Below are 19,550 nucleotides of genomic sequence, written 5' to 3' on the forward strand. Positions count from 1 at the left end.
CGATCACCTGCAAAGAGTGTGGGAAGGGATTTGCTCAGATGTCCACTCTGCTGACACACCAGTGGATTCACACTGGGAAGAGACCATTCACCTGCCCTGTGTGTGGGAAGGGATTCATTAATTCATCCAACTTGCTGAGGCACCAACACGTTCACACTGGGGAGAGGCCGTTCACTTGCACGGAGTGTGGGAAGGGATTCACTAATTCATCCCACCTGCTGACGCACCAGCAAGTTCACACTGACGATATTGAACTGCGGGAAGTGCAACAAAAGTTCCAGGGAACTGCTGTCCCATCAACAAATCCACACTGACTAGAGATGATTCAAGTGTTGTCATTTTTGGTCTGAGTTCAGGTAATCTCATCTCACTGTACACCAGTGCATTGACACTGAGGAGAGAATGTTCACTCCCTCTGAATGTGGGAAAGGAGTCACTCATTCGTCTCATCCACTGAGACCCAGTGATTTCAGAAATAAATCAGAAATACACTGATTGTATTTTACTTTTAATCACAGCCAGTACTGAATCATATTTTTTGGGGTCTGTTTCTACTACTGATGATAAACTCCAGGCCAGTTATGTTTTTAATCTTCTGGTTAAAAGTTAAATAAATCAGCTGTATGTTAAGCTGAGTGTCAATCTTTTTGATATCTACAACATGTTAGGAGGTTTTGAGGTGCTCTGCCCATTCCCTCTTTCCTGCATCCTCACGTCCAATAATAAGTGTAAGCAGCTCATATAACTTCAAGATTGTGAACTCGCAATGAACTACCTCCACTATTTCCAACAGCCCACCAGAAAAAACCTGCCTCTAAAGTTCCTCATTGACTGAGCCCTGACATGGTAGCACAGTGGTTCGCACTGCTGCTTCACAGCTCCAGGGACCTGGGTTCGATTCCCAGCTTGGGTCACTGCCTGTGTGGAGTTTGCACATTCTCCTCGTGTCTGCGTGGGTTTCCTCCGGGTGCTCCGGTTTCCTCCCACAGTCCAAAGATGTGCGGGTTAGGTTGATTGGCCATGCTAAAATTGCTCCTTAGTGTCCTGAGATGTGTAGATTAGAGGGATTAGCAGGTAAAATATGTAGGGATATGGGGGTAGAGCCTGGGTGGGATTGTGGTCGGTGCAGACTTGATGGGCCGAATGGCCTCTTTCTGTACTGTAGGGTTTCTATGATTTCTATGAACCTGCATCTTTTTCTGGGTTTTCTCACCATTTAATTGGGACTGTCAATGGTGGTGTTTTTACCCATCATTCCCCTGGTTGAGACCCCTATCCACAGCTCAGGAGAGCAGTGGGCAGGCCTGGTTCTGCCCTGTCTTTGGAACATCCGCAGTGTCAGCCATGATTATGAACAGACACTTTTCTCTCGGATCCACGATGGGTAAAGGGGGGATGGCGGGTGCAATGGATTTGTGGGTGGACGAGATTCTCCGGAAACACGTTGTGTAAATCGCAGACCCCAAATGAGAAGCTACCGAGTGGACACGAGTGGATTTATCCTGGTGACAAAGCTGGAGCAGGAGGAGAGAATGTTGTGAATTTCTATCCTGGATGGATTTCGGGAACTCCTTTTACAGGGGGTTAGAAGAGGAGGATTTACACATGGCAATCTCAAAATAAAGGTTCATCTCTACAGGATGGTACAGTGGTTAGCACTGCTGCCTCACTGTCTGTGAGGAGTTTGCACATTCCACCTGTGACTTTAGGGGTTTTCTCCAGGTGCTCTGCTTTCCTCCCACAGTCAAAAGATGTGCAGGTTAGAGGATTAGCAGGGTAAATGTGTGCAGTTGCTGGCGGTGGGCCTGTGTAAGATACTCTTTTGCAGAGTCAGTGCAGACTCGATGGGCTGAATGGCCTCCTTCTACACTGTAGGGGATTCTATGATTCTTTGGATACAGGTCTTCAAATGGGATGGACAGGTAGATATGGACAGAATGTTTCCACTGAGACATGAATACACAGTAAATAGTAGTAAATCCAATCACTAAAACCCAGACACCAAATCCAGGGACCACTTACACCCAGACACCAAATCCAGGGACCACTTACACCCAGACACCAAATCCAGAGACCACTAACATTGAGACACCAAATCCAGGGACCACTGACACCAAGACACCAAATCCAGGGACAACTTACACCCAGACACCAAATACAGGGACCACCTATACCGGAACACCAAACCCAGGGACCACTTACACTGAGACGTCAAATCCAAGGACCACTTACACCGAGATACCAAATCCATGAGATCATTTACACTGAGACAGCAAATTTAAGCAATAATAAAAGGACATCTAAGCAAGCAGCCAATGCCACAATAAAATAAAGCTGCTTACAAACTGCGGAGAACATGTTTTAAAAAAATACATTTCTTAAAGGCACATTAGCGTCACTTTCTTGAAAACATAAAGGGTGCAATCTTCCCCAACAAAAATTCTATTTCTCAAAAGAGTCTGACGAGTTTGGCACTGCAATCTTCCCAAACTCTGTCGATTTCTTTAGCAATTGGGAGATTTGTGTCCATGGGGGAGCGGGTGGTGTAGAGCTTTTGCATGCCAGGGAAACCATCAAAATCAACGATGACAATTGCAAAGATCAGAACATTTCAAAGGCTCTCACATGCAGTACGTGTGGTGGAGTTTTAATAAACAAGATTCCAAGAGAGTTGATTGATCCAGAAAATAACAGATTTCTTCTGCAATATAATTCTACAATGGGTGGTTCACAAGAACTCCAGATGTGTGTAAAGTGAAACATTACAGGTCAATTTGTCACACCCAAACAGAACACTCAAACAGAAGAAGCCTGTGGTTTCTTTTCTTCTTCTCCTGTCTGAGAGAAGAAGCAAAAACCGTGTTAAATACTAATCTCTGAGTTAGATATCCAGGTCAAAGCTTCTGGTGTAAGATTTCTTATGAGTTTCGGGGCAGCCAGTGGCGAAGTAATATTGAACAAGTAATCCAGAAACGCAAAGTCATGTTCTGGGGATCTGGGTTCGAATGCCACCTTGGCAGACGGTGGAATTTGAATTCAATAACAAAAAAAATCCAGAAATAAACTTTTAATGAAACCATTGCCGATCGTCATACAAAACTCAAGTCCTTTAGGAAAGGAAATCTGCCACCCTTACCCGGTATGTTCCACGTGTGACTCCAGATCCATAGCAATGTGGGTCTTTAAATGGTCCAGCAAACCATTCAGTTCAAGGGCAATTAGGGTTGAGCAATGAGTATGGACAGAGTAAATAGTCAGAAACTGGTTCCACTCAAGAGAGCACCAAGAACTAGGACACAGATTCAAAGTATTTAGCAAAGGAGTAAGAGTGATGTGAGTAAAAATGTTTCACTCAGAGGTGGGTTGGAGTCTGGAACAAATTCACTGAGAAGGTCGTGGAGGCAGGTTCTATCGAGGTATTGAAAAGAAAATTAGATTGCTATCCAAAAAGAAAGAATGTGCAATGTTACGGGAATAAGGCAGGGAAGTAGCACTGGGTATAATGCCCTTTCAGAGACCCAGGACAGACTCAATGGGCTGAATGGTGTCCTTCTGCACTGTGAGGATTCTGTGTTTCTGTCAGCGCAGACCCCACATCATCAGCATTGGAACTGAAACTCCCATCATTACATCAACATCAGAACCACGATGGAATTTCAGAAAACTGGGAAATCTTCCAAAAGGCAATTGATACCAACATCAGGTGGGTTTAGCCAAGCACCCAATGTCTTCAATAGATTGATAGGATTGATGAAAGTTCAGAGTTTAATCCGGGAGAAGATGAATCAGAGAACCGAAATAATCTTGAGTAAGAAAAGGCCCAAATAATGGCACTGTCAAAAACAGGAGAACAATCATTCTCCTCTTATTATTGGAGAAATCCAAAACACTGTGTTTGAATCAAAGCTGATTTAATCAACATTTACAAACAACATCACTGCACACACCAGCTTTCATGCTTATTAATATCAGCAGCAACAAACTCCAACTCTCAGAATGAACATGGTTCAGTCCTGGATGCGATTAACAGCAGATTCTAAATCCAATCCCTTCAGTTACTTGTGAACTCGCTGGTGCCTCAGCTGTGTGGATGAACGACTGAATCTCTTTCCACACACTGAGCAAGGAAATGGCCTCTCCCCGGTGTGAACTCGCTGGTGTGTCAGCAGGGTGGAATGACTGAGTGAATCCCTTCCCACACACTGAGCAGGTGAACGGCCTCTCCCCAGTGTGACTCCGCTGGTGATTAAGTAGGTTGGACATCCAAGTGAAGCCTTTGCCACAGAAAAAGCAGGTGAAGGGCCTCTCCCTGGTGTGAGTGAGTTGGTGCATCAGCAGATCCATCTGGCTTTCAAAGTACTTCTCACAGTCAGGACATTTAAACAGTCTCTTATCAGTATGAACAAGTTGGTGTGTCAGTAGGTCGAATGAACGGGTAAATCCCTTCCCACACACGGAGCAGGGGAACAGTCTCTCCCCAGTGTGAGTGCGTTTATGGTTCAACAGATCATTTTTCCTTTTATAGTTTTTCTCACAGTCAGAGCATTGGAAAGGTCTCTCCTCACTGTGGATTCGATGGTGTGACAGGAGGTGGGATGAGTTTGTGAAGTCTTTCCCACAGACGGAGCAGGTGAATGGTCTCTCCCCAGTGTGAACACGCCGGTGTCTTAGAAGGTGGGATGATTTAGTGAATCCTTTCTGACACACAGAGCAAGTGAATGGCCTCTCCCCAGTGTGACTGCGGTGATGAATATGTAACTCAGATGGGTAATCAAATCCCTTCCCACAGTCTCCACATTTCCACGGTTTCTCCCCAGTGGGACAGCACTTGTGTTTTGACAGGTTTGATGTGCGACTGAAACCTCGTCCACACACAGAACATGTAAACACCTTCTCCCCATTGTGAACGGTGCTTTTTGATTCCATGTTCAGAAGCCGATGATGTTCAGGCCCTGATGATTTGGGTGTCTGTCAGATCCTGATGTGATGTTTGATCTGAGTTTCCCACCTACAAATCATCCTCTTCTAATATGCTGTAAAATTAATTCAAAAAGGAGAAAAAAACAGTGATAAACACAAAGGTAGGTTGTGAAATTGAGCTGAATGAATCCGGTAATTTGTGGAGCCGGCACAAGGAAAGAGTGACCACGAAAGCTGCTGGATTGTGATTAAAAACTCAAATGGTTTGCAAATGTCCTTCAATTCAGGAAACCTGCCACCCAGTCCAGATCTACACAAGAATTCAACCTTAATGGGAGGAGAAAGTTAGAGATGAAACAGGGAGGGAATGAACGGTAAGGACTTTATACATCGACAACTGGACAAGAACTTTGACAGAACCTGCCAAACCACAACCTTCACCAACTCAAAGGACGCAGGAAAACTATCACCTCCAAATGTCGCTTTCAATCTCAAAACAACTTGTAATCCTGAGGTAACCTGTAACCTCCTGCATTTAAGGGGCAATTTAGCCTGGCCAATCCACTTAACCTGCACACCTTTGAGGTGTGGGAGGAAACCGGAGCACCTAAAGGAAACTCATGCAGTCACAAGGAGAACATGCAAACTCCACACAGTCACCCAAAGCTGGAATTGAACCCGGGTCCCTGGTGCTGTGAAACAGCAGTGTTGACCACTGTGCCACCCTGTGCCACTGTACTATGTTGCTCAGAAATAAGTTTTAGGATTTTGGCCGAGTGATTGTGAAGGCAGAGCAGTATACTACCAAGTCAGAATAGTGTGTGATTCTGAAGAGTAAATGCAGGTAGTGGGGTTTCCATGCACAAACTGCCCTAATCCATATTGGAGAAGAGGTTTGTAGTTTTGGAAGCTGCTGTCAAAGGAGGTTTAGCCAATTGCTGGTAATTCCAGTAATGTCCATGTTCCAGTTATTAATTTGAAAATTTTCTAAATGAAAATTTAATGAAAATCCCCGACAGAACTACTTTTTCCTTACTTGAAACACAGCTTTAAATGGTCCGTTTGTTTCTAGATTCAGTTCCATGAGCAACGCCTTCAACTAAACAAAATCAAAACACTGCAGCTGCTGGAAATCTGAAATGAAAAGAGAAAACGTTGTAAATACTCATCAGGTTAGACAGCATCTATAAGACAGAAACAGAGTTAATGTTTGCAGTCACTGATGCTCCTCTAATAAAACACATACCAATAGCTGCTGTTTAATGGGGCCGTGGATCCCACAATCCCCTGTGCCCCAGAAACAGCTCTATCCACCACACACATTTCCCATTATGACACTTCTATGTCAAGAGGGAGAGCTGGTTAAAAGTCGTCAAGTTCCATTTTTGCGTATTGATGTTCATTAAAGCTACGGATCGACTTCCCCCTCATTATGTATCAATTTCAGATACTTTGGTCGAGAATTTCCATTCCCCTACTTCCTGGTGGATAATGGATGCCTTGAGCACTTCGATTACAGTACAATTTGATTCCTAATTTTATTAACTGCACCCCTATCCCTAATTTTCACATCGCAGCAGAAAAAGCTACTGTTCACAAATGAGTAGTTTCGATGGCGTGCGTTTTACCCACCATTCCTCGCGGTGGGGAATGTCCCCTATCCACAGTGAAGCAGTGTTTGACGCATGCGTAACGTGGACGATGGCAATGGAGAGGGACGTTCCTCTGTCTCATCAACAACCGGTAAGGATGCGGATACATGGAGGGAGGATTGGAACCGGCAGATGGACGGAGAGGGTTTCTAAATATCTGGTGAAGGTCTCAAACCTCTAATAGTAATCCGCAGGTCCCGTGTTTGCAGCTTCAGGTCTTTTTCCCGAGACGAGGCGAGGTTAACAGCCGCCATCTTGATTCAGCAGGGAGCGGAGCGCATGCGCTGGTGTCTTGGTGACGCAACAGAGAGTGGGTGGGGCTTAGGCATTTTCTGTTCCCAACCGGGTCCTAGTGACCGGAATGCACAGCAATCTGAGCAACAGGTTTTAAACAGCTTCACCCACTCGCAGGCTGCAGCTCATGTTTGCATCCTCGAGGAATCCATGGACCATGTACATACTCCAGAAGTTGTTTATTCCTGTTTGGCGCAAGAGTGGTAAAGGAATTGTGGCCAAGCCATGGCTTACAAGGGAAATTAGAGATAGAATCAGATTCAAGGAAGAAGCATTCAAATTGGCAAGAAAAAGCAATAGATCCGAGGATTGGGAGCAGTTTAAAATTCAGCAAAGGAGGACCAAGGGATTGATTAAGAAGGGAAAAATGGAGTATGAAAGGAAGCAAGCAGGGAACATAAAAACTGACTGTAAAAGTTTCTATAGATATGTAAAGAGAAGAAGATTGACAAAGACAAATGTTAGAAATGGGAGAATTCATAATGGGGAATAAAGAAATGGCTGAGGAATTAAATTGGTACTTTGCTTCAGTCTTCACAAAGGAAGACGTGAATAATGTACCAGAAGTGCTGAAAGAAACATGTGTTAGTCAGGGGCTGAAGGAAATCAGCATCAGTTGAGAAGTTTTTGGGGAAATTGATGGGATTGAAGGTGGATAAATCTCCAGGTCCAGATAAGCTTCATCCCAGAGTACTTAAGGAAGTGGTCCTGGAAATAGTAGATACATTGGTGGTTATTTTCCCAAATTCTTTGGAATCGGTAATAGTTCCGACAGATTGGAGGGTAGCTAATGTAAGCCCGCTATTCAAAAAGGGAGGGAGAGAGAAAACACAGAACTATAGACCAGTGAGCCTAACATTGGTACTGGGGAAGTTGCTGGTGTCTATTATCAAGGATTTCACAACTCGGCATTTGGAAGGCAGTGGTATAATCAGACAAAGACAGCATGGATTTACAAAAGGGAAATCATGCTTGACGAATCTATTGGAATTTTGTAAGGATGTAAGTAGTAGAGTTGACCGAGGAAAACCAGTGGATGTGGTTTATTTAGACTTTCAGAAGGCTTTCGACAAGGTCTCACATAACAGACTGCCATGTAAAGTTAAAGGACATGGGATTGCAGGTAATGTCTTGAGATGGATAGAAAGCTGGTTCGCAGATAAGAAGCGAAGAGTTGGCATAAATGAGTCTTTTTCTGAATGGCAGTCAGTGACTCGTGGGGTTTGTCAGGGATCTGTGCTTGGACCCCAACTCTTCACATTATATATTAATGATTTGGAAGAGGGAACGGAATGTATTATCTCCAAGTTTGCAGATAATACAAAGTTGGGTGGGAGGGTGAGCTGTGAGGAGGCTGCAGAGATGCTTTAGCGTGATTGGGACTGGCTGAGTGTGTGGGCATCAGCATTGCAGATGCAGTATAATGTGGATAAATGTGAGATTATCCACTTTGGTAGCAATAATAGGAAGACAGATTATTACTTGAATAGGTGTAAATTGAGGGAGGTGTATACTCAACAAGATGTTGGATTCCTCGTGCATCAGTCACTGAAAGTAAGCGTGCAGGTACAGTAGGCAGTAAAGAACGCAAATGATATGTAGGCCTTCATAGCAAGAGGATTTGAGTATAGGGATAGGGATGTTTTGCTGCAGTTCTATAGGGCGTTGGTGAGGCCACACCTGGAGTATTATGTACAATTTTGGTGTCCTTATCTGAGGAAGGATGTCCTTGTTAAAGAGGGAGTACAACGAAGGTTTACCAGGCTGATTCCTGGGATGGCAAGTCTGTCATATGGGGAGAAACTAAATTGGTTAAGATTATATTCACTGGAGTTTGGAAGAGTTGGATCTCATAGAAACTTATAAAATTGGAACAGGGTTAGACAGGGTAGATTCAGAAAGAATGTTCCCAATGGTGGGGGGAGTCCAGAACCCGGGGCATAGCTTGAGGATAAGGGGTAAACCTTTTAGAACTGAGGTGAGGAGAAATTTCTTCACCCAGAGGGTGATGAATGTGTGGAATTCACTGCCACAGAATATAGATCAAGGAATATGGGGGAACGGGAGTGTGGGGGGGGGGGGAATTAGGATATTGAATTTGATGATCAACCATGACCATAATGAATGGCGGAGCAAGCTCGAAGGGCTGAATGACCTACTCCCACTTCTAGATTCTATGTTTCAGTGAGAGAAGTTGCCTGAAGCGGTGGCAAAGAATTTGGTTACACTTCAGCCCCAGGCTCCTCATGTTTACACAGAAACATACTAGAAAATAGAAGTAGGGAGGAGGCTATTCGGCCCTTCGAGCCTGCTCCACCGTTCATTATGGTCATGGCTGATCATCAAATTCAATATCGTAATCCTGCCTCCCCCCACCCCCTTGATCCCCAAGAAATGTATCTAATTCCTTATTGAAATCAGACTCTACTACTTTTGAGGAAGGGACTTCCGAAGATTCAAGACTCTGAATGAAATAAAACCTTCTCAGCTCTGTCTTCAATGGGCAGCACTGTTTTTTAAACAGTGACCCCCAGATTCTCCCATAAGAGTAAACATCCTCTCCACATCCAAGACCTTTCAGAATCTTGAAGGTTTAAATTAAATTGCCTCTTACTCTTTTTAAGTCGAGCAGAAGCTAAACTTGAGCAGAGAATGTCTCTGGTGTTATTATGTGGTCATGATGTGGAGATGCCAGCGTTGGACTGGGGTAAACACAGTAACAGTTTTAACAACACCAGGTTAAAGTCCAACAGGTTTATTTGGTAGCAAATGCCATTAGCTTTCGGAGCGCTGCTCCTTCGTCAGATGGAGTGGAAATCAGATTTTCCAGTCATAGAGTCATTACAGCACAGAAGGAGTCCATTGGATAACTCGAGTCCATACCGACTCTCACTGTAACTTCATAGTTTTTCACAGTTTTTTTGTGATTTTCACAGTGAGTTCATTGCAGTGTTAATGTAAGCATGCTTGTGACACGAACTAATAAATTATCAAAAGTAAACTATAAATCCTCTGTCGCGCAATTCTGTCAGTCTGGAGTGGGTCCCATTCTGTAACCCTGCAGCACCCATCTAATCTCATTTAGAAATTATTGATCATCTCTGCTTGACTACCCCCACAGGCAGCAAGTTCAAGATCATAATTAATCACAACCCCCTGTATCTTAACCAACTGGAGCCATCCTATCCATTAAATATATTTTTAGTTCAGTCATAGCAGAGATATTTGTATCATCGATAGTCACAGGTGAGGTGCCTGAAGGTTGGAGAGTGGCAAATGTAGTGCCTTTGTTTGAAAAGGGCTGCAGGGAAAAGCCTGGGAACTGCAGGCCAGTGAGCCTCACATCTGTGGTGGGTAAGTTGTTGGAAGGTATTTTGAGAGACAGGATCTACAGGCATTTCAAGATGCAATGACTGATTAGGGACAGTCAGCATGGCTTTGTGAGTGGTGAAGAAGGCATTCAGCGTGCTTGGTTTCATTGGTCAGAACATTGAATACAGGAGTTGGGATGTCTTGTTGAAGTTGTACAAAACATTGGTAAGGCCACACTTGGAATGCTGTGTACAGTTCTGGTCACCCTATTATAGAAAGGATATTATTAAACCAGAAAGAGTGCAGAAAATAATTATTAGGATGCTACTGGGACTTGATGGTTTGAGTTATAAGGAGAGGCTGGATGGACTGGAACTTTTTTGTCTGGAGTGTCGGAGGCTGACGGGTGATCTTATAGAGGTCTATAAAATAATGAGGGGCATAGATCAGCTAGATAGTCAATATCTTTTCCCAAAGTAGGGGAGTCTAAAACTAGAGGGCATAGGTTTAAGGTGAGAGGGGCAATTTTTTCATACAGAGAATGGTGAGTGTCTTGAACAAGCTGCCAGAGGTAGTAGTAGAGGCGGGTACAATTTTGATTTTTAAAAAGCATTTAGACAGTTATATGGGTATGATGGGTTTAGAGGGATATGGGCCAAATGCGGGCAATTGGGACTAGCTTAGGGGTTAAAAGAAAAGGCGGCATGGACAAATTGGGGCGAAGGGCCTGTTTCCATGCTGTAAACCTCTATGACTCTCGAGACTGTCTGGCAGCCTGCATGGAGATTTCCAGCTCTCTGTGTCCAGGGCAGGAAGCAGTGAGCATGGATCTGTCAATCAGCCTCAATCAGCACCTTCAGGAGAATTGGGAGGGTGAATATTAGATACAGCAGAGTGAGAATGGAGGGAGAGTGTGTGGGATGGAGATTTACAGCTTTTGGGGAACGAGAGAGGAAAGAATGTTCCATAGAAACGAGAATTGTCTGTTCTGAATTTCGATCCTGTATTGACAGTGATGACTTTTGTAAACTCCTTTTACAGGCTATCAGAAGGTGAGGATTTACAGACAGAAATCTTAAACCAAACGTCACATCAACATCTGACAGAGTCACTCAATTCAACGGGACCTGAATATCATCGGCCTTTGAATCTAGAAGGAGAAATGTTTTTCTGTTCTGTCTGCTTCAGGAGATTTTAAACATCAGTGTGACTGGAAAAGCACCGAATCTCACACACCAGAGTGAGAGTGTTCCAGTGCACTGCGTGTGGAAAACGCTTCAGTTGCACAGCCTGAAAGAACATCGCAGCATTCACAGCGGGGAGAGACTGTACCCGTGTTCTGTGTATGGATGAGGTTTCAACTGATTGTCCGACCTGGAGAGTCACAAGGACACCTGCACCACGGAGAAACGGTGGAAATGTGGGGACTGTGGGAAGGGATTTAGATACCCTTCTCACCTGGAAACTCATCGACGCAGTCACACTGGGGAGAGACCGTTCACCTGTTCTCAGTGTGGGAATGGATTCAGTCGATTATCCACCCTGCAGACACACCAGAGAGTTCACAATGAGGAAAAGCCATTCATCTGCTTTCATTGTGGGAAGAGATTCACTCAGTCATCCGCCCTGCAAACACACCAGCGAGTTCACAATGAGGAGAGACCGTTCATCTGCTCTCAGTGTGGGAAGGGATTCAGTCAGTCATCCAGCCTGCAGACACACCAGCGAGTTCACACTAGGGAGAGGCCGTTTACCTGCTCTCTGTGTGGGAAGGGATTCACTCAGTTATCCCATCTGAAGACACACCAACGGTTTCACACTGGGGAGAGGCCGTTCACCTGCCCTCAGTGCGAGAAGGGATTTGCTCAGTTATCCACTCTTCAGACACACCAGCGAGTTCACACCAAGGAGAGACCGTTCACCTGCTCTCAGTGTGGGAAAGGATTCACTCAGTTATCCAACCTGCGGAGACACCAGCGAGTTCACATGTGATTCCAGGGGTTGGATTCTGCTGTTATTGTTTCTGCTCTCAATTACATCCAGGACTGCATTTTGTTCATTCTCACAGTTGGTCACTGGGGAGAATTGGAGGCTCTCTGTCTGCTGGACTGGCCGGTCTCACCACTTTGTCTCCAGTGGGCTGATAATCTTTTAACCTTGTTTTGAATATCTGGCTTTGGATTTCTCAAGGATCACAGAGTGAAAGGGTGTTCGGAAGTTTAAAGATATTTTGTTCACAATACTGTTTGGAAGGCTCGCAAAGCACGCAGAGGGAGTAGTGAGTGTGAGGGACTGAAAGAGATTAGTATTCGTGAAAAAGTAGCACTGGAGAAATTAATGGGGTTGGAAGTGAATTAATCGGCAAAAGCTGCTGATCTACATCCCAGAGTGTTGGAAGAGGTGGCTGTGGAGATAGTGGATACATTGGTGGTCATCTTTCCAAATTCTATAGATTGTGGAATGGTTGCTGCAGATTGGAAGGTGGTAAATGAAACCCCACTGTTTAAGGAGGGAGAGAGAAAACGGGGAACCACAGACCCATCAGCCTGACATCAGCCGGAGGGAAAATGCTCCAATCTATTGTACAGGATGTGATAACAGATGAATGTGCACATTCAGAACAGGGGTACGTCCCTCGTGCCTGCTTCACCATTCAATATGTGCACAGCTGATCTGATTGTAACCTCAACTTCACATTCCCGCCGACCCCCCGATAACCTTTCAGCCCCTTGCTTATTAAGGAATCTATCCAGCTCTGCCTTCAGAATATTCAGAGACTCTGCGTCCACTGCCCTTTGAGAAAGAGAGTTCCAGATATTCAGACCCTCTGAGAGGAAGAAGTTCTCCTGTTATTTGTTTTAATCGAGCCGCCTCTTACTCTTCTAAACTCCAGTCGATACAAGCCTAGCCTGTCCAATCATTCCTCATTAGACAAACCAGCCATTTCAGGTATTAGTCCAGTAAACCTTCTCTGAGCTGTTTCCAATGTGTTTACATCTTTCCTAAGTGAGAGCCATATTGTACACAGTACTCCAGATGGTTTCACCAATATCCTGTATAACTGAAGCATAACCTTACTACTGTTTTATTCAATTCCCTTCGCAATAAACAGTAACAGTCTATTAGCTTTCCCAATTCCCTGCTGAACCTGTATACCGGCCTTTTGTGATTCACGCACTGGGACACCCAGATCCCTCTGCAATCCCAGCTCTGCAATCTCACACCATTTAAATGATAAGCTTCTCTTTTATTCTTCCTGCCAAAATGGATGATTTGACTTTTTGCCACATTATATTCCATTTGGCAGATCTTTGCCCCTGTTTTAACATATCTATATATTTTTGTAACCAAAAAGAGAAAATGCTGGAAAATCTCAGCAGGTCTGGCAGCATCTGTAAGGAGAGGAAAGAGCTGACGTTTCGAGTCCAGATGACCCTTTGTTAAAGCTAAAAGGCAGAGAAAGTGGGAGATGTTTATACTGCCGGGTGAGGGAATTAGAAATGAATCATAGCCACAGAAACCAGGGGAAAAGACTGCTCATAGCTGTCCACAGAGAGAATATAGGGTGTGAATGGCCAAAAGCCAGAGAAGCTAAAATGAAGATGTTTGGGATTTGTGGGGCGGGGGGGTGGGGGGTGGGTGGAATGAATGGGATGAGGTAAGATTTAGCAAAGGGGGAGAAAAGGTAAGGGAAGGGGAATAAAGTAGGGGGAAAGAGTGGGAGGGGGGAAGAAAAATGAAGAAACACAAAGAAAAAGAAATTAAAGAAATAAAAATACATATTTTTGTAGTCTCCTTATGTCATCTTCACAACTTTCCTACCTATCTTTATGCCATTAGCAAATTTAGCAACCATCCCCTCAGTCCTTTCACCTCAGTCTAAGGGCTAAAAGGGGTCACGAGAAAGCATTGGGCAGCAGGATTAAGGAAAATCCCAAGGCTTTTTATACATATATAAAGAGCAACAGGGAGAGGGTTGGCCCACTCAAGGACAGGGGAGGGAATCTATGCGTGGAGCCAGAGGAAATGGCGAGGAAATGAGTACTTTGCGTCAGTATTCATCAAAGAGAAGGACCTGGTGGATGATGAGTCTGGGAAAGGGTGTGTGAATAGTTTGAGTCATGTTGAGATCAAAAAGGAGGAGGTATTGGGATTCTTGAGAAACATTAAGGTTGACAAGTCCCCAGGGCCTGATGGGATATACCCCAAAATACTGAGAGAGGCAAGGGAGGAAATTGCTGGAGCCTTGAGAGAAATCTTTGTATCATCACTGGCTACAGAGGAGGTAAACACAGTAAGAAGTCTCTCAACACCAGGTTAAAGTCCAACAGGTTTATTTGGTAGCAAATGCTACTATTTTTCGGAGCGCTGCCCCTTCGTCAGGTGGACTTGCAAAATCTCACCAGCTGTCCTGTCTGGAGACAATACACATCTCTTTAACCTGTGCTTAATGCTCTCTCCACTCACATTGTTTGTACCTTTAAGATTTGATGAGCTGTATTAGCATTGATTTGCTTGATTAGCATTCCAATCATTATTCTGTAAATTGAGTTTGTGTCTCTGTATGCCCTGTTTGTGAGCACATCTCCCACTCCACCTGACGAAGGAGCTGTGCTCCGAAAGCTAATGGCATTTGCTACCAAATAAATCTGTTGGACGTTAACCTGGTGTTGTGAGACTTCTTACTGTGTTTACCCCAGTCCAACGCCGGCATCTCCACATACAGAGGAGGTCCCAGAGGATTGGAGAATAGCCAATCTTGTTCCTTTGTTTAAGAAGAGTAGCAAGAACAATCCAGGTAATTACAGGCTGGTGAGCATTACATCAGTGGTAGGGAAATTATTGGAGTGGATTCTTCAAGATAGGATTTATTCCCACTTGGAAACAAGTGGACGTATTAGCAAGATGCAACATGGTTTTGTGAAGGGGAGGTCGTGTCTCACTAAAGTGATTGAGTTTTTCGAGGAAGTGACGAAGATGATTGATGAGGGTAGGGCAATGGATGTTGTCTACATGGACTTCAGTAAGGCCTTTGACAAGGTCCCTCAAAATGTAACTGGTTTGATGAGTAAGTCTGCGGACGACTCAAAGGTGAGTGGATTTGCGGATAGCGATGAGGACCATCAGAGGATACAGCAGGATATAGATTGGTTGGAGACGTGGGCGGAGAGATGGCAGATGGAGTTTAATCTGGACAAATGTGAGGTAATGCATTTTGGAAGGTCTAATACAGATAGGAAATATACAGTAAATGGCAGAACCCTTTAGAGCATTGATAGGCAGAGGGATCTGGGTGTACAGGTACACAGGACACTGAAAGTGGCAATGCAGGTGGAGAATGTAGTCAAGAAGACATATGGCATGCTTGCCTTCATCGGCCGGGGTATTGAATTTAAAAATTGGCAAGTCATGTTGCAGCTTTATAGAACCTTAGTTAGGCCGCACTTGGAATATAGTGTTCAATTCTGGTCGCCACACTCCCAGAAGAATGTGTAGGCTTGGAGAGGGTGCAGAAAAGATTTACCAGGATGTTGCCTGGTATGGAGGGCATTTGCTATGAGGAGAGGTTGGAGAAACTTGGTTTGTTCTCACTGGAATGACAGAGAATCATAGAAACCCTACAGTACAGAAAGAGGCCATTCGGCCCATCGAGTCTGCACCGACCACAATCCCACCCAGGCCCTATCCCCATATCCCTACATATTTACCCACTAATCCCTCTAACCTACGCATTTCAGGACACTAAGGGCAATTTTTAGCATGGCCAATCAACCTAACCTGCACATCTTTGGACTGTGGGAGGAAACCGGAGCACCCGGAGGAAACCCACGCAGACACGAGGAGAATGTGCAGGTTGAGGGGCGACCTGATAGAAGTCTACAAGATTATGAGAGGCAGAGAGAGTGGATAGTCAGAAGCTTTTTCCCAGGGTGGAAGACCCAATTACTAGGGGGCACAGGTTTAAGGTGCGAGGGGCAAGATTTAAAGGAGATGTACAAGGCAGGTTTTTTTACACAGAGGGTGGTGAGTGCCTGGAACTTGCTGCCGGGGGAGGTAGTGGAAGCAGATACGATAGTGACTTTTAAGGGGCGTCTTTACAAATACATGAATAGGATGTGAATGGAGAGATATGGTCCCCGGAAGGATAGGGGTTTTAGTTAAGTTGGGAAGAATGGTCAGTGCAGGCTTGGAGGGCCAAAGGGCCTGTTCCTGTGCTGTAATTTTCTTTGTTCTTTGTAAGTCATCTATATCAATTGTAAAACGTTGGAGCCCCAGCACTATACCCTGTGACAGCACTCATTACATCTTGACAACCAGAAAACGACCTACATATGCTGAGTGTTTCCTGCTAGCTATCCAATCTTCTATCCAAGCCAATATGATGGGGTGGCACGGTAGCACAGTGGTTAGCACTGCTGCTTCACAGCTCCAGGGACCTGGGTTTGATCCCGGCTCGGATCACTGTCTGTGTGGAGTTTGCACATTCTCATCGTGTCTGCGTGGGTTTCCTCCGGGTGCTCCGGTTTCCTCCCACAGTCCAAAGATGTGCGGGTTAGGTTGATTGGCCAGGTTAAAAATTGCCCCTTAGAGTCCTGAGATGCGTAGGTTAGAGGGATTAGTGGGTAAAATATGTAGGGAAATGGGGGTAAGGCCTGGGTGGGATTGTGGTTGGTGCAGACTCGATAGGCCGAATGGCCTCTTTCTGCACTGTAGGGATTCTGTGATTGTATGTTATCCCCACAGCTTTTATTTGTTGCAATAACCTTTGATGTGGTACCTTATCAAATGCCATCTGGAAATCTAAGTGCATTAAAATGTACTTTAGGGAAGGAAATCTGCCATACTTACTGGGCCTGTTCTACATGTGACTCGAGAGCCACAGCAATGTGTTTGACTCGCAAATGTCCTCCAAGGGTTTCAAGGGATGGGCAATAAATGTTACCCCAATAAATGTTGGCCAGCCAGGGACGTGTCCCACAAATGAATAAAAATGTGTGGAATGTACAGACTGGGGGAACAATGGGTGGGGGCGGGGCTCCCGGGTCCGTGCGCCTGAACCCGGAGACGTCACCGCGAAGCAGAGTGATTGCTATTGGCTGATTCAGGCAGGGCTCCATTGTGCCGTCACAATGACTCAGAGGGGCGTTCCCAGCACACAGTGTCCCATTGGCAGCAATATCACTGGTTACAGAAGCAGCACACTGCGGATTAGACACCAGCTCAGCGCGGCTGGCGGTCAAAGCCCCGCCCACCCCCACATGGGCTCGGGTTCCGCCCTCTCATTGTCTATATGCGGCAGATTGACCAATGGCAACGTGTGGAGGACCGGATGGGCGCTGGTCCTCCAGCCAATCAGAGTCCTGGCCTTGTATCAATGGCCGCGTGGAGCTCCCTGTGGACCTGAATGTGGGGGTTCGATCAGTAAGTTTGTTGATGATACAAAAATTGGTGGTAAATAGCGAGGAGGAAAGCCTTAGATTACAGGAGGATATGGACGGGCTGGTCAGATGAGCAGAACAGTGGCAAATGTAATTTAACCCCCTAAAGTCCAAGGTGATGCGTTTTGGGAGGATGAACAAGGCAAGGGAATAGACAATGAACAATAGGACACCAGGAAGTACAGAGGACCAGAGGGACCTTGGGGCGCATGTCCATAGGACCCTGAAGATAGTAGGACAAATTGATAAAGTGGTTCAGAAGGATATGGGATACTTGCCTTTTTTAACCAAGGCATAGAATATTCGAGCAAGCAAGTTATGATTGAGCTGTATAAAAAGCGAGAGTACTGTCTGCAATTCGGATCGCCACATTTTAGCAAGGATGTGATTGCTCTAGAGAAGGTGCAGAGGAGATTCACCAGGATGCTGCCTGGGCTGGAAAGTTTCAGCCATGAAGAGAGGCTGGTGAGGCTGGAATTGTTCTCCCTAATTCAGAGAAGGCTGAGGGGGCCCTGATTGGGATGTACAAAAATATGAACCCTTAGTTCAAGTAACTTTAGTAGCTGGGTCAACATCCAGATTTAAGGTGAGGGGAAGGAGATTTAGAGGGGATTTGAGGGAAAAGATTTTCACCCAGAGGGTTGTGGAATCGGAAACTCACTGCCTGAAAGGGTGGTAGAGGTGGGAACGCTCAACATTAAGAAGCATTTAGATGAGCACTTGAAATGCCATCGCTTACAAGGCTACTACTGACCAAATGGTGGAAGGTGGGATTAGAACAGATCGATGCTTGAGAGCTGGCACAAATTCGATGGGCCAAAGGGCCTCTTGCTGTGCTTTAAAACTCTGAGGACAGAAATATGACCAGTGTTGTTATGTGATAAATATCGGATGGTTCTGCAATAAAGTACATTTATTATTATTTCTAGTCTTGTAATATAGTACTGTAGCTACGTCATATATTTCCAGTCAGAGTCATTACAGCACAGGAGGAGTTCATTGGACAACTCCAGTCCCTGCCGAGCAATTCTGTCAGTCTGGAGTGGGTCCCATTCTGTAACCCTGCAGCACCCATCCAAACACATTCAAAATTACTGACCATCTCTGCTTGACTCCCCTCATAGGCAGCAAGGTCAAGAACATGACCAATCACAACCCCCTGTATCTTAACCAATTTACAGATTTAGTGGAATGAGTGGGGAAAGAATGTTCCTTAGAAACTAGAATTTTACTTCTGAATTTTGATTCTGTATTGACGGTGATTTCTGCTGCAACTCCTTTACAGGATATCAGAAGGTTAAGATCCATAGACGGAAATCCCAAACCAAACATCACATCAAGATCTGACAGTCGCTCAATTCATCTGGACCTCAACATCATCGACCTTTGAATCTAGAAGCAGAAATATTTCTGTTTTTTCTGCTTCAGAATGTTTAAACATCAGTGTGACTGGAAAGCACCGAGACACAAACACACCCGAGTGAGAGTGTTCCAGTGCACTGAGTGTGGAAAGAGCTTTAACCAGTTACACAGCCTGAAAATACATCGCAGCATTCACAGCGGGAGAGACTGTACCCGTGTTCTGTGTGAGATTTAACTGATTGTTTACCTGGAGAGTCACAAGGACACCCGAACCATGGAGAAACCGTGGAAATGTGGGAACTGTGGGAAGGGATACAGGTTCCCATCTCAGCTGGAAACTCATCGATGCAGTCACACCGGGGAGCGGCCATTCACCTGCTCTGTGTGTGGGAAGGGATTCACTCGGTCATCCAATCTGCTGAGTCACAATCTCACTCATACCAGTGAGAGACCCTTTAAATGCTCTGACTGTGGGACTGGTTTCAAAAGCTCTCGGGATCTGGTGTCCCACCAGCGCATTCACACTGAGGAGAGACCGTTCAGCTGCTCTCACTGCGCAAAGAGGTTTAGA

The 19,550-nt window shown here is 45.1% G+C and overlaps 2 protein-coding genes and 1 pseudogene across 3 annotated transcripts in view; 1 reads left to right on the plus strand and 2 right to left on the minus strand.

Annotated features, from left to right (window-relative positions):
• Window positions 1-19,550, plus strand: part of LOC144484110 (uncharacterized) — a 162,904-nt pseudogene that overhangs the window by 119,828 nt on the left and 23,526 nt on the right.
• LOC144484090 (uncharacterized) lies at window positions 3,054-6,849 on the minus strand. 2 transcript variants are annotated; one of them, XM_078202627.1, is made up of 3 exons: window positions 6,553-6,849; window positions 5,957-6,054; window positions 3,054-5,033 (listed from the first exon to the last, which is right to left on the minus strand). In XM_078202627.1, exon 3 carries the CDS (start codon window positions 4,924-4,926, stop codon window positions 4,024-4,026), a length of 903 nt encoding a protein of 300 aa, XP_078058753.1. In that variant the 5' UTR covers window positions 4,927-5,033; window positions 5,957-6,054; window positions 6,553-6,849; the 3' UTR covers window positions 3,054-4,023. The 2 variants fall into 2 exon arrangements, with proteins under 2 accessions (XP_078058753.1, XP_078058752.1); XM_078202626.1 differs by having other exon boundaries at window positions 3,898-5,033; window positions 6,748-6,849.
• Window positions 6,960-19,550, minus strand: part of LOC144484124 (uncharacterized) — an 89,664-nt gene continuing 77,073 nt past the window's right edge. Inside the window, 1 exon segment of the mRNA XM_078202673.1 lies at window positions 6,960-7,051. Coding sequence (XP_078058799.1) covers window positions 6,960-7,051 — 92 coding nt within the window.

The sequence above is a fragment of the Mustelus asterias genome, unplaced genomic scaffold, assembly GCF_964213995.1.
Source record: "Mustelus asterias unplaced genomic scaffold, sMusAst1.hap1.1 HAP1_SCAFFOLD_92, whole genome shotgun sequence".
NCBI lineage: Eukaryota > Metazoa > Chordata > Chondrichthyes > Carcharhiniformes > Triakidae > Mustelus > Mustelus asterias.

What these genes read in the sequence shown, in the direction of transcription:
- LOC144484090 (XM_078202627.1), bottom strand. Translation starts at nt 4,926, where the DNA reads ATGGAATCAAAAAGCACCGTTCACAATGGGGAGAAGGTGTTTACATGT.